Consider the following 14,936-nt stretch of genomic DNA (forward strand, 5'->3'; position numbering starts at 1 on the left):
GAATAATGAGGAAAGTCGTTGTCACAACCAGGAGGCTTATGATCTTAACTGGAGAGAAGGTGCCAAATAAAATCAGCCACCGAAGTAAAACTGGGGGGAGACCTGAGTAAATGATCGGACAAGAAGAGCAATATTACTCTTTTCAATTCATATTTCTCACACAGTTGCTGCCTTCCTTTGATATTTGCGCGTGGACCGAAGAAGATGTGGTAAGCATTTTGTACTAATTCAGTCGGCATTGTTTTGATGTCGCTATAAAAGAAAACTGATGCACATCATAGTAAATGAAATCTAGATTGTAGTGATTTGAGAAATCTGTAGACAAGATTCTAACACTGTATATTTTTAAAATTCCTGTTCCAAAAAAGATTTTTAAATTACCCTATCCTGACAGAGGAAGGACTTTATTGCCTTGGTGAAATGGTCACATGCTCAGAGGCCTGTTAAAGCATTTGTCTTGGCAGGTTATCAGTGTATGCTGCTGAATTGTCATAGGCATGAACCAAACAACACTGAAGGGCTGTAAGAATGCATACCTCACCAGTGTTAGGAGAAAAAGAGGACAGCAAACATCATAGTCCCTTTGCCCAATCCAACAGGACTGGAATTCATTTTAAGTTAAGATCCTAAAAAGAGGGATGGGAAACCACTTTCATATAAAATACAAAATGTAATTGCTTTTAGGGGACTAGCTACGATACTAACTTTAGATCATATTTTGAACATTCGTTCAAGTTAATTGGTAAGAAATTGTAGATGTTTATCTCGAACACATCAGTGAATCATAGCAGTTTTAATATCCCTTTTAGCAGCCTTTTGATACATCATATATAACGTGGTCATTTAACTAAAGGTTACTGAAGGACTAACTGAAAAGCCAATGCAAAGTAGTAATGGTCCAAGCTGCTGAACTCGTCCCATTCATAACACAACAAATTGCTAAATCTACATTAGGAGCAGTAGCAATTAAAAAGCAATAATAAACTGAGAAAATGGCTGCAAAGCAGAAAGAAATTTATATTAAATAACAAACTTGCAAGATAGCCCCAAAAAGTAAATATAATGGAGAAGTTTGATTCCCTTGTCCCACCACTAAAAAGACTTTTAATTTTTGTTTTAAAATTGAATTATGAGCATTACATTTTTTGTGTTTTAAGGTGCTGTAACCTATACATTTTAATTGTGTGACCTTCAAAACTGTTTTTTTTTTTGTTTTGTTTTGTTTTGTTTTTTTTACAGTATTTTTGGCTGCACCAGCTTGTTGGAAAAGGTAAACTATACATTATAGGTCACAGATTCAACTTTTTTTTCCAGCGAAAAGCACTATGGATTTCTGTATAACCTTTCATATCTTAAGGTGATGCTTCTGGTGAGATGAATGTTTATGCCAACTTGTTTAAGGAAAATCATATCACTGGGAAACGGTTGCTTCTTATAGAAGAAGAAGATTTAAAGGATATGGGAATTCTTTCCAAAGGACATATCATTCATTTAAAGGTATCTTAACAACATGTCTTGATAATCACAATAGTAAATCTTGACAGTGTAATGTAAATGACAGTCTAAATGTTAACAGCATTTTTTATCTAGCATAAGAGAAGATTTAAAGCTAAAGTTAGAAAAACCTTTTTGAGAAAAAGAGTCATACCCAGAACTTGCTTGCAATAGGCACCAAAGCAAACCTAAACACTTTCTGAGATGCCAGAAAGATTGGTAACCTTGAGTTGCTGATGTTTTGTTGTTGTTTTTTTCTCTCATAAAAATACCCATGTTCCTCTGCATTTTCTGGTTTAAGCTGGGACAGGAATAGGAAATATTGCAAAAGACTCTTCTAATAGTATCTCCCACCTAAGTGAAACCTTTGGAAATCTTAGGACAGAACCTCGCAAGACTTTCTGCCTAATCAGAGAGGTTTGGATAAACACCAAAGATGTATTTGAACTGAAATCGCTGAACATCTTGAGTTTCACCAATCATCTCTAATTTAAAACTGCTTTGTGTACCAAACACTCTATTCTTGAACAACTGTAAAGCTAGTTGAGTGCTAGTGGGTAGGGCTTCTTTGCTGTCTGAGCTTTATTTCATCCACAAGAGATTGTACTGCTCTAATTATTTAATAGTTTCACTGAATCCAGCAAAACCCTGGCCGGAAAGTAGTAACAGACGTAGTAGTAATAATATTTACTTACTGTCACAGAACATGGCTTACATACCCGTAGTTCTGCTCTGAAAAATGTCTTGAAAATGGCATTGTGGGCTTCCATTATGTCTGAGTGATTCTGTATACAATGTGCTCCATTTACTAGTGAAAGGACACTTTTTGTCTGATTGTCAGCCCTGAGAGTCACACTAGGTTATATCTATCTTTTGCATCAGCACAATAAAGGTATTACAGTCCAAATTAATATCGCATTTCTATGGGTTGTATGCCATTGTTTCCAAGTAGTTCCATTAGTGACATGTGTGATTGCCCTCCACAGGGGTTGATCAGGTGAAACTTATTAAAACTTGGTAAATAAATGGACGCAGAACACAGACTAGAGCAGCGGTTCCCAACTGGGGGTCTGCCAAGCATGGCCACTCGGAGCCCCGAGCCCAGGTACCGATGGGGCTGAAGCCCAGAGCCCCAGTGCCTGGAGAAGCCGCCCCATGGGGCTGAAGCCCTGAGCCCCCCAGCCCCATGGGGCTAAAGCCCCCAGGTGCCGCCTCACTCCAAGCGTCAGAAGCCCCAAGCCCCCTTCATTCCGTGGGGCTCCTCAGCCCCTCCCCAGCCCCGTGGGGCAGAAGCTTCTCCCCACACATTGCAGCTGAAGCCCAAGCCACTTCCCCTCAAGCTGGGCCATGGAGTTTTTATAGCATGCTGCTGGGACCCCCAAAAGGAAATGGTTTAGAACCCCTGGAATAGAGAATGCAGTTCTTGCTGAGTTGGCTCAGTGAGGCTAACAGGAGTAAAAACCAGTACAAACCTATATTTGTGGTTGAGGGTATGTCTACACTGCAACTGGGAGTGTGCTTCCCGGTGCCCGTAGGCAGACATGTACTAGCTCTGCTTGAGCTAGTGTGCTAAAACTTCAGTGTAGCCCAGCATAGCCTGGGTAGCAGCTCAAGCTAGCCATCTGAGTACAAGCCCACCTAGACCCCCTGGGTAGTTGCCGCCTATACTAACTCAGTCTACACTGCTACTGCAGAGCTAGCACGTGTCTGTCTATCCATCCGTGAAAGCACATGCCCAGCTGCAGTGTAGACATACCCTAAATTCAGCAGATCTGACGCTGAATACTCACAAGGGGGCAGATCTGCTGAGTAAGAAGCAGGGCCGGCTCCAGGCACCAGCTAAAGAAGCAGGTGCTTGGGGCGGCAAATACCAAGGGGCGGCACGTCCAGGTCTTCGGCGGGAATTCAGTGGCGAGTCCCTCAGTCCCTCTCTGCTGCCGAAGAGTGGAGCGACGTGATTGCGCTGCCGCAGCTTTTTTTCTTCTCTTTTCTTTTTTTTTTGCCACTTGGGGTGGCAGAAAACCTGGAGCTGGCCCTGGTAAAAAGGTGCCATTTTACAGTCCCTTTTTAGAACAGAACTGTATAGTAAGATTGGCTACAGAGAACACTATACATCCTGAATGAGTTACACCTACGCACACACACACACCCCTACACACACACTGTGCTATTTTTCAGTCCAGCATTTACGCTATTAGATCATGATGAACTATTGTCTAATTTGGGTTTGTTTGGTTTCTTACAGACTGCTATTGAGAAGTTAACTCATGATTACCTAAACATGTTTCATTTCCCACCATTAATTAAGGTAAGTATTTATTTACTTATTTAAAAGGTGCTACCTGTCTTGACACAATAAATGTACCCACACTGTGCTACTAGGCCTTACACTTAGTATAGAGTGCACATCTGCATTGTCACTATCTGTGGCAGATTTCTGAGGTCAAGTTAGCAATATGAGTGTTCATATCAGAACAAGTAATATCACAACAATACACCCTCTCAATGAGGTTCAAAGAATTAATACAACAGAAAGATGCCTTGCAGGTTAACATATGATGGTAATATCATAAGGCCAGATTGTGACCCCCTTACTTGCATGGGTGAGCAGTTACTCCCATCAGTAATCCCACTGAAATCAGTGGATTACTCATGTGAGTAACTACTTATTGTTGTGAGCAAAGTAGTCCCAATCCAGAGCATAATGAGCACATCATTCCTTACTCTGTTGTCTTACAGGAGAAAATAATTATGTACTATAGTAGCCATTCTTTTGTTTCCTTTTTAAGACCCTGCATGCTAACCATACAACTTTTGGGTCTTGTGGTATCAGCAACAACAGGTAGGACACAAACAAAGATAGACCTGGTCTACCCCTCCTCCAGGATCCTTCCTTCGGATTTAAGATATAAAAACTCAACTGACATTTAGAGCTTACCGTGAAACCCTAGGTCGGGGGAGATAATTTCTTTTATTGAACCAACATCTGTTGGTGAGAGGGACAAGCTTTAAGAATTGTGGTAAGAAAACTGTCTCTCTCATGAACAGAAGTTGGTCCAATAAAAGATATTATCTCACCCACCTTGTCTCTCTAATATCCTGGGACCAACGTGTCTACAACTACACTGCATACATCAAATCAAAGGAATTCTGTCAACTACTCAGAGAGTACTAGACCCCAAAGGATTCAGTTGCTTTTATAGCTGTTATAATTTACAGCACAACAATACAGTGGGACCCACTTAAAATAAAGTCCATCGTACAGTCAAAGGAAAATCCATAATTGTTTACTGCATTACAGATTTCAATCTGTAATTCCAGTTACAATGGACAGCTGCTCAAAATGACATTGTTCTGTGAAAGAACAGCTTCATATGGAGCTGAAGGTGCTTAACACCTCACAGGAGCTGGCCCTGTAACAGGCTGCCAGTGTTTATAGTGTAACACAAGCTAATGTGTGAGTTCTAGTACGTATACCCAAGATAGCAGACTGTGAAGAGCTACAAAGAGATCTCACAAAACTGGGTGATTGGGCAACAAAATGGCAGATGAAATTCAATGTTGATAAATGCAAAGTAATGCACATTTGAAAGCATAATCCCAACTATGCATATAAAATGATGGGGTCTAAATTAGTTGCTGCCACTCAAGAAAGAGATCTTGAGGTCATTGTGGATAGTTCTCTGAAAACATCCACTCAATGTGCAGCGGCAGTCAAAAAAGCAAACAGAATGTTGGGAATCATTAAGAAAGGGATAGATAATGAGACAGAAAATATCATATTGCCTCTATATAAATCCATGGTACGCCCACATCTTGAATACTGCATGCAGATGTTGTTGCCCCATATCAAAAAAAGATATATTGGAATTGGAAAAGGTTCAGAAAAGGGCAACAAAAATGATTAGGAGTATGGAACAGCTTCCGTATGAGGAGAGATTAATAAGATTGGGACTTTTCAGCTTGGAAAAGAGATGATTAAGGGAGGATATGATTGAGGTCTATAAAATCATGACTGGTTTCGAGAAAGTAAATAAGGAAGTGTTATTTATTCCTCATAACACAAGAACTAGGGGTCTCCAAATGAAATTAATAGGCAGCGGGTTTAAAACAAACAAAAGGAAGCATTTCTTCTCACAATGCACAGTCAACCTGTGGAACTCTTTTCCAGGGGATGTTGTGAAGGCCAAGACTCTACCAGGATTCAAAAAAGAACTAGATAGAATCATCATAGAATCATAGGACTGGAAGGTCATCTAGTCCAGTCCCCTGCACTCATGGCAGGACTAAGTATTATCTAAACCAGGGGTCAGCAACCTTTGGCATGCGGCCCATCATGGAAATCCACTGGCAGGCCGGGACAGTTTGTTTACCTGCAGCATCTGCAGGTTCAGCCGATCACAGCTCCCACTGGCCGCGGTTCGCCGTTCCAGGCCAATGGGGGCTTAGGGAAGCAGTGCAGGGATGTGCTGGCTGCCGACGCTGCAGGTAAACAAACCGTCCCGTGGATTTCTCTGATGGGTCGCATGCCAGAGGTTGCCAATCCCTGATCTAAACCATTCTTGACAGGTGTTTGTCTAACCTGCTCTTAAAAATCTCCAATGGTTCTTTCCACAACCTCCTTAGGCAATTTATTCCAGTGCTTAACCACCCTGACAGAAAGTTTTTCCTAATGTCCAACCTAAACCTCCCTTGCTGCAATTTAAGCCCATTGCTTCTTATCCTATCCTCAGAGGTAAAGAAAAAAAATTTTTCTCCCTCCTCCTTGTAACAACCTTTTATGTATTTGAAATCTGTTATCATGTCCCCTCCCAGTCTTCTCTTTTCCTGACTAAAACAAACCTTTTTTTTTTTTCCCTTCAATCTTCCCTTATAGGTCATGTTTTCTAGACCTTTAATCATTTCTGTTGCTCTTCTCTGGACTTTCTCCAGTTTGTCCACATCTTTACTGAAAAGTGGTGCCCAGAACTGGACACAATACTCCAGCTGAGGCTTAATCAGCACAGAGTAGAGCGGAAGAATTATTTCTCATGTCTTGCTTACAACAGTCCTGCTAATACATCCCAGAATGATGATTGCTTTTTTTGTAACAGTGTTACACTGTTGACTCATATTTAGCTTGTGGTCCACTATGACCCCCAGATCCCTCTTTGCAGTACTCCTTCCTAGGCAGTCATTTCCCATTTTGTATGTGTGCATGTGATTGTTCCTCCCTAAGTGGAGTACTTTGCATTTGTCCTTATTGAATTTCATCCTATTTACTTCAGACCATTTCTCCAGTTTGTCCAGATCATTTTGAATTATAATCCTATCCTCCAAAGCACTTGCAACCCCTCCCAGCTTGGTATCATCTGCAAACTTTATAAGTGTATTCTGCATGCCATTATCTAAATCACTGATGAAGATATTGAACAGATCCGGACCCAGAACTGATCCCTGCAGGACCCCACTCATTATGTCCTTCCAACATGACTGTGAACAACTGATAACTACTCTCTGGGAACGGTTTTCCAACCCGTTTTGCACCCACCTTATAGTAGCTCCATGTAGGTTGCATTTCCCTAGTTTGTTTATGAGAAGGTCATGCAAGACAGTATCAAAAGCTTTACTAAAGTCAAGATATACCATATCTACCACTTCCCCCCCATCCACAAGGCTTGTTACCATGTCAAAGAAAGCTATCAGGTTGGTTTGACACAATTTGATCTTGACAATTCCATGCTGACTGTTACTTAACAGCTTATTATCTTCTAGATGTTTGCAAATTGATTGCTTAATTATTTGCTCCATTATCTTTCCGGGTACAGAAGTTAAGCTGAATGGTCTGTAAATTCCCTGGGTTGTCCTTATTTCCCTTTTTATAGAAGGGCACTATATTTGCCCTTTTCCAGTCTTCTGGAATCTCTCCCAGCTTCCATGACTTTTCAAAGATAATTGCTAATGGCTCAGATATCTCCTCAGTCAGCTTCTTGAGTATTCTAGGATGCATTTCATCAGGCCCTGGTGACTTGAAGACATAGATAAGTTCATGGACGATAGGTCCATCGATGGCTATTAGCCAGGATGGGCAGGGATGGTGTCCCTAACCTCTGTTTCCCAGTAGGTGGGAATGGGCGACAGGGAATGGATCACTTGATGATTACCTGTTCTGTTCATTCCCTTTGGGGCACCTGGCATTGGCCGCTGTCAGAAGACAGGATACTGGGCTAGATGGGCCTTTGGTCTGACCCTGTATGGCAATTCCTATGTTCTTATGTGGAATTACTGAAAGGACGATAGTATCCTCTGACCAGCCAACAGATTTGTAACATACAAAAGGCAAGGGTACTAAACTCTTTCTGTCAAACGGAAGCTTGTTACCAACTCAGAGAGACTCATAATAGGTGTCATTTCTTACACTGTGTTTCTGTCATAGGATTCTGCAAGTGGAAATGAAGAAAACATGGAGAAAGTAGTGAACCTGGAACTTGTTTTTGGTTATCATTTGAAACTGGGAAATGGTCCACAGGTAAATGAATCTTGTTGGGATAATATCGTTTTATTTCTGTTTCTTTAATCATTACTCAAAGGGCCCAATATCTGTAGAAATATTTTCCATTTATAATATGAATCCTGCTACTCAGAAAATCACTGAGCAAATTTCAAAGTACAATGCTGAATCAATGATGGATGGGTACAAGAAAAACAGTGGTACAGAAAGTTTGGAATTAAATAAGATTGTTTCCTCATAAGCATTTTCTTTAACTTCAGTTTTGTGACTGAGAATTTCTTATGTAAATCCTTTATCATATTGAACATGAGACAACAGGTTTTTGTGAAAAGGAGGTAAATTGAGATCCCAGTGGAGGCTGGGGGCTTGGACTAGTGTTGAATTTGTCTCATTTATGGGCAAAATCTTCTTGGTTTGCTGTGTGGGGATTTCCTCCTTTCTTTTTCTATTTTGGATTTCTTTTATCTGAAGCATTTTCCAGTTGTAAAGATGGATTTCCCATTGCAATGTGAATTGCTTGTACATTCCCAGTGTTCTCAGGCACCCATAACTTGTGGTGCTATATAGCTTCATTTCTTTAGGTGCACATAGTGCCCTGCCTTGTGCAGCCATGTAAGGGAGTAAGGAGCATAAGGCCTTGAAGTTTTGGGGGAAGTACTCTGCACCAGCTATCTGCCTGACACATGGGGGCTTCCCCCGCAGAACAGGTGGAATCCAGGAGGCAGATTCTCACTCTGAGTATGTTTCCCAGGTTGCACCTGAACTAGCACAACAATGCACTGCCCCTCGCTAGGGACTCGTGAAAAATCAGTGACTGAGCTCTTAGTGGGTTTCTTCATGTAACAGTGGAAACTTCCTTCTTTTGTGTTTTATTTCTCTCTCTCTCTAACTTTCCAACTGGTTTTGCTTGCATTGTGAATTGATGTGTGCATACAGGAGAAAGTATTTCCACACACTCATTTAAACCCAGTTACAACTAGCACAGGTCTGATTCATTTTAAAATTGGTCGGAGCCATAGAGTAAATCAGACTTGGATGGCCTGAACTGCTGGTTTCAAAACCAACTGCTTCTTCCACCCTTTCCCATCTCTTTGAGACTTATAAAGTAAAGGAAGGCTAGTAGCTCTTTTCTCCTTATAAACACTCCTTACTTCCAACAGAAACTATCTGTCAACAGCAATTTAATTTGCTGTTTGGGGAACTCATCAGGTTAAAATCATGGCAGAAAGAGTTAGAGCTACATTCCATATCCAAAATTAAGAAGTTCCTATTTTCCAGCTTTTCAGTTGTACCTCACAGACATTACATAGGTATGTTAACAACACTGCCTATTTCAATTCTGTTGGAGTATTTTTTGTGATCCACAACCTCCTATGCAAGACCTCTTGCACATAAACTTTTCTAGTCTAATAATATTTAATTTAGTCCCAAAGATGTCTCAGCACTTAAAAATTCCGGAATATAGTATAGAAGTCCAAGCATAATCATAGTCTTCTATCATTTATTATAGCAGACTTGTGTAGATTCTAATAAAGCAGAGAAAAGAGAAATATATTCTTTGTAAAACTGAAAAAAAACCTGAGCAATAAAATAAATATAACTACAGAATAAACTGATTAATTTAATCTGTCAAAGTGGAGCATCGTTTAGTCTGGCAAAATGGTATGCATCAATGATACAGTATCCGCTCATTGAAACTTTAGCACAAGGTACTTTGAACTCATCAGGTTTTCTGTCAAGAAGGGAACACCTGGGCCTTATTCTGATCTGATAGTAGTGTAAAACGTGCCATTCCATTGATTTCAGTGTGCTTACTCCTGGAACACCATCAGTGTAAATGAGATCAGGAGCAGGGCCATACTCTTCAAAGGTGTTGATTGTAGGGTGCAGTGCAGCGATTCCCATAGAAAATGCACATTTTTATTGAACTGTAAAGAGGTATATGCCGGCTCATAGAATGTTTTGGCTGAGTAACTTGCTCCTTTGCCTTTCTATGGAACCTTTTTAGGATATATCTGGGTTTTTACAGTACACCCAATTTGGATGAAATTGCCCTCTTCCCATCCCCATTCTCATACACACAAAGCCCCAATAATCTGTCTTTGTGCAGGGATCACTACAGGAACATATGCAGTTCCCAATGCATAGACAGTCTATTGGCTTGCAACACAACCTCACACCAGGGTACTCCATACTAGCCACTGCCTCTCCACATGGGCAACTGTGGATGCAATGGTACTGCCCCAGCCTACCCCAAACCTCCTTACACACCAGCCTCTCCTGGGTTGATATACAAAATCCCTTGGGATGGGAGCACACAAAAAAGACTGTCGCGAACCCCTGAACAGCTACTTCACCTAAAGGCAATCCACCCCGTGCCCCAACACAGTCCCATTGCGGAGTGAAAGTAGCACGGAAAGCCTGGCACTGGCCCACAGCACTGGAGGGTGGATTTCATCCTTTCTGAGGGCATGTTGGGCTTACTCCCCTGCACCATTTTTGGAGCTGTCTGTCACTAGTGGTAACTGAGAGCTGTCTACAAAAGTACAGGGATTTGTTAAATGGCATGAAGATCTAGTCAGTGCTTGGAAAAGGGAATACTGTTTTTCACACTTCCACCTTTAAAATATTGCATTCACAAACAAGTGAACTAGCAATTTATTTTTATGATGATGATCAGGGCCCTAAAAATCCTTATTTGCTTGCAACCACTGAGTGAGGACAGATCTTTTTAAACATGGCAGCTAATCTCAGAACCATTTCTGTCTCAGAACTCGGGCTGTCTCAGCTGCTAAAACCTGCTGTTTTAAAGGCATTAGAGCTGAACATCTACTGACAGCACCTGGGTTATTTATCATTATGTATAACCCACTACACTATGTTTTATTATGCTGGATTTACACGAAAGATAATAGCAAGTGAAAGATATTTTTGCATATTTAGCTACAGTAAGGTCCCAATATTATGTTCCTCATTCAGGCAAAATTCCCATTGATCTGGGACTTCTGCCTGAGTGAGGAGTGAAAGATCAGGCCCTTCAAGTAACCACGCAGGCAATCAATTATAGAAATCTATGTTTAACTGGCATTGTTTCTTTATTTTTTAAGAGCACCTCTCTCTAAAGCCCCCTTTCTCCCTCCCCAGACAAAACTGAAACAAAAAATGTAATGCAGCAACCTTCTCTGTACCGGTGTCTGGTTGGCAACAATCTGCCCTGACCTGAGACATGAGCCATTGTTAAGGGTATAACACATTTACATATTTTGCAATAAAACATCAGTTATTTGCATTACTGTGTCAAGTTTTATTTGATTCTTTCACCTAAAAATGACTCATTTTCCTTTCTTGTATTTTAAAAACCAACTACTCTAAGCTTGTTTGAGAATAATCAAAAATTGCCCATTTAGCTAGAAGTCATTTTCTTTTCAAAAGGCAAACGTTATTTAATCTTTCAGCTGTTCATTGTGCCATCATAAATACTTTCTTTTCAGCACAGTTGTGGGGACTGAAATGAGCCCACTAATTGCCTCCCATTTCGACTGACATGTGGTGGTTTAGTGGAAAGAGAACACAGCAGGGAGAAGGAAATAGGAGGCTGAGAAAATGAGAGCTAATTATTTTCACTGCCTCATGTCAGGCTCTGTGTCAGCCTTGTTTTTACAAACTGGAAGGTTTAGCACTAAATAAAACAAACTGGCGTCATGTTTTTATATACTGGCAGTGTCATGGAAGCAGCTGCACATCTCAAAGACAATATAATGCCTGCATTCGCATGGACACCATCTGACAGCCACTGTGAGCCACTACTAATGAGGATATCACAGTGGTGCCAAGTGAAAGGTGCTGAATTATGTATGATTCTTCATCAGTACAGCAATAGTCCTGTACATCATTATGAGACATTGTTTTGCTGAAGAGATTAAAACATTCTTAGTTCCAGACCCTGCAACCTATACACGCTACAAAAGGTTATTAATGGAATTTTTAGGGAGAGTTTCTTGTGGATTTCTTTTTGGTTAAAAATATCTCATGGGACTAAGCAGTGGCAGGTCATGACACTATATATAAAAAGAAGAGAAGCAAATTAACCATACTTGTGTTATCTTCCTTTAAATCCGGCATAATAAAATGTAGTGTAGCAGGGTTATACATAATGATAAATAACCCAGGTGCTGTCACTAGATGTTCGACTCTTATGTCTTTAAAACAGCAGGTTTCAGCAGCTGAGATAGATAATAGCTAAGAATGTAAAGGAGCTACCAGGGGCCTAAATCATCAACATGCTACTACTTTTAATACCAGCATGACCAGCATTTTTTTCATATTTGTTTCATCTTGCATTACATCTTACATTTTTCAATATCCAGTTGCCTGCTAAGATGCTGTTTCCATTTTTCCTCGACTCTTAAACTTTTTTTTTATTGCAGCAACTGAATTTAGAAACATATCCTAAATTCATGTCTCCTTCCAGAATGAGATCTCTCCCCAGAGAGAGAGTTTTGTACCTGCTATAACAAGAGGTGTGTTTTGTTGTTTAAAGCCCCTGGCTGATCTTTTATGTTTTCCTTTCATTTTTCATTACTGACATTAATATTTGTTGGTTTTAAGGTGAGTGAGATGATCACAGGAATAAACAGAAGGCCTGGTTTTTAAAGTGTTACTATTATGGATCTTAGGAATAGTGAGTTTGAAATACTTTTATGATTTGCTTTTCTCTTACATTCCTATAGCCATTTTCAGAGGCTGCTGATTTATTCGCTTGTTCTAAATGTAAGTCAGAAATGATCTGCACTCAGAGTTTGAGTGTTTGTGCCTCAGTTATGCAATTGGCTTCCTCTTCATAGTTCAAAAGCTAAATCTGTTTTATTTATTTAAATCAAAACTGAAAAGATAGATATTTGACAAGGCTTTGTGTTAGAATAGTAAAGTGCCCAGGGAAATCTTTTGTGAAGGACATTGTGTAAATATATTTATAAACAGAGTATTTTTTAATGTGCCACTTCCACAATATATGTTTTTTTCCCCACTTTATCCAGGTAGTAAACTTTGCCTTGACTCAAGAGACCTTTATGGCCCTGATTCAGCAGAGAACTTAACCACATGCTTTAGTCCCAATGAATTAAATAATTTGAATTAAGTGCTGTGCTGAACTGAAATGGACATAAGCATGTATTTATGTTCTTTGCTGAATCAGAGCCTATATATTAATAGGGGGAAGTAGAGCAATAATCTTTCCTAGTTTTAAGCTTCTTTGAACTGTAGAATGCTAGTGTTGCTTACGGTACGGTTAAACCTAAAGATTAGTACGGGGTAGGCAACCTATGGCACGCGTGCCAAAGGCGGCACACAAACCGATTTTCAGTGGCACTCGCACTGCCCGGGTCCTGGCCACCGGTCCAGAGGGCTCTGCATTTTAATTTAATTTTAAATAAGCTTCTTATTTACTTTACATACAACAGTAGTTCAGTTATATATTATAGACTTATAGAAAGAGACCTTCTAAAAAGGTTAAAATGTATTACTGGCACGCAAAACCTTAAATTAGAGTGAATAAATGAAGACTCGGCACAGCACTTCTGGAAGGTTGCCGGCCCCGGGATTAGTATATACTTAGGGAAAGTAGCTGACTAGTAAACTGACCCCACAAGTGTCTTGTCCACAAATCGGGCTGGTCTCTTTTTAATTTAAAAGATAAGTATTTTAAAAGGTGAAATAGCAATATTCCTCAGGTAAAATAAGATGTTCATTTTCCAATGGACATAGCGGGCAAATTGAATGGTTTGGCCTGTGACAGACACAGAATTTTGAGGAGGAGTATGGGTTTTAAGGGATAAGGTTTCATATTTTACTGTATGAAACTGCAGTTTAAAGAAGAAAAGGCCTTGCTCATGCACTGCTCCTAGTATAGCTGGGTCCACAACTGTTTGGACCCAAATGGTTTATTACCCTATCAAAGAGGCTTCTTCCTGTGGGCCTGATTCAAGGGTTGCTATGCACCTTTACTTTGCTGTTGAAGTCACTGGGAGTTGCCAGATGCTCAGTGCCTGTCAGGCCCTATATTTAATGCGGTAATTACAGTTTTTCCTTTGGAGATGGTGGTTTGAATCACATTCGTTATCAAAACAGATTGATGTTCATCAGATTTGGTTTGGAGGGAGACTTCACCAAAGCAGCACAAATTCCTGATTTACACAGTAATAGGCATCCTGAAACAAGATTCTGCAGTGCAAAGCATAGGAAGTGAAGTGGTGGTGATCTCTAAGTGCTTTGCTATGGTCTCTGGACCATATACAGTATTACACAGAAATACACAGTGTTAAGTTTGTGCACATGGAGAAATTGAGGCACACAGACTTGCCAAAGACCACGTGGCAATTCAGTGTCACAGCCACAATTGCAGCTTGGGGGCAAGATTTCAGCACAGTTCATACTCCGTGTTACAACCTAAATGAAGAGGCCAGTTTTTCAAAATGCTCCACACTAATGAGGCCCCAGATCTCCTGACTCCCAGTCTCTCTGTTCTGTCCACCAATCAGTAAGACACAGAAATAGACTACACTGCTTCTCAATTAAAAATCCCAGGGCCAGGCCAATGAGTCAGAGCATGGGCATCATTTTAAGTGTGTTTAAGAGGTTTGCCGGAGTGCTCAACACTTCACAGGATCAAGGTTTTTGCAAGGGGTTGAGTGCTTCTGACTGGTGGTTCCAATCCAGAGGTTCTCAAACTGGGGGTCGGGACCCCTCAGGGGGTTGCGAGGTTATTACAGGGGGGGTCGCGAGTTGTCAGCCTCCACCCCAAACCTCGCTTTGCCTCCAGCATTTATAATGGTGTGAAATATATAAAAAGGTGTTTTTAATTTATAAGGGGGGGTTGGACTCAGAGGCTTGCTATGTGAAAGGGGTCACCACTAAAAAAGTTTGAGAGCCACTGCTCCAATCCCACCAGTGGGAC

The 14,936-nt window shown here is 40.6% G+C and overlaps 1 protein-coding gene across 2 annotated transcripts in view; it reads left to right on the forward strand.

Moving 5' to 3' along the window:
* MAP3K20 (mitogen-activated protein kinase kinase kinase 20) overlaps window positions 1–14,936 on the forward strand; it is a 129,977-nt gene that overhangs the window by 101,633 nt on the left and 13,408 nt on the right. For both annotated transcript variants that reach the window (XM_034785402.1, XM_034785401.1), the window contains exons 12-16: window positions 165–209; window positions 1,240–1,270; window positions 1,358–1,497; window positions 3,740–3,802; window positions 7,910–8,002. In XM_034785402.1, coding sequence (XP_034641293.1) covers window positions 165–209; window positions 1,240–1,270; window positions 1,358–1,497; window positions 3,740–3,802; window positions 7,910–8,002 — 372 coding nt within the window. The remainder of the gene's footprint in view (window positions 1–164; window positions 210–1,239; window positions 1,271–1,357; window positions 1,498–3,739; window positions 3,803–7,909; window positions 8,003–14,936) is intronic.

This window comes from Trachemys scripta, chromosome 11 (genome assembly GCF_013100865.1).
Source record: "Trachemys scripta elegans isolate TJP31775 chromosome 11, CAS_Tse_1.0, whole genome shotgun sequence".
NCBI lineage: Eukaryota > Metazoa > Chordata > Testudines > Emydidae > Trachemys > Trachemys scripta.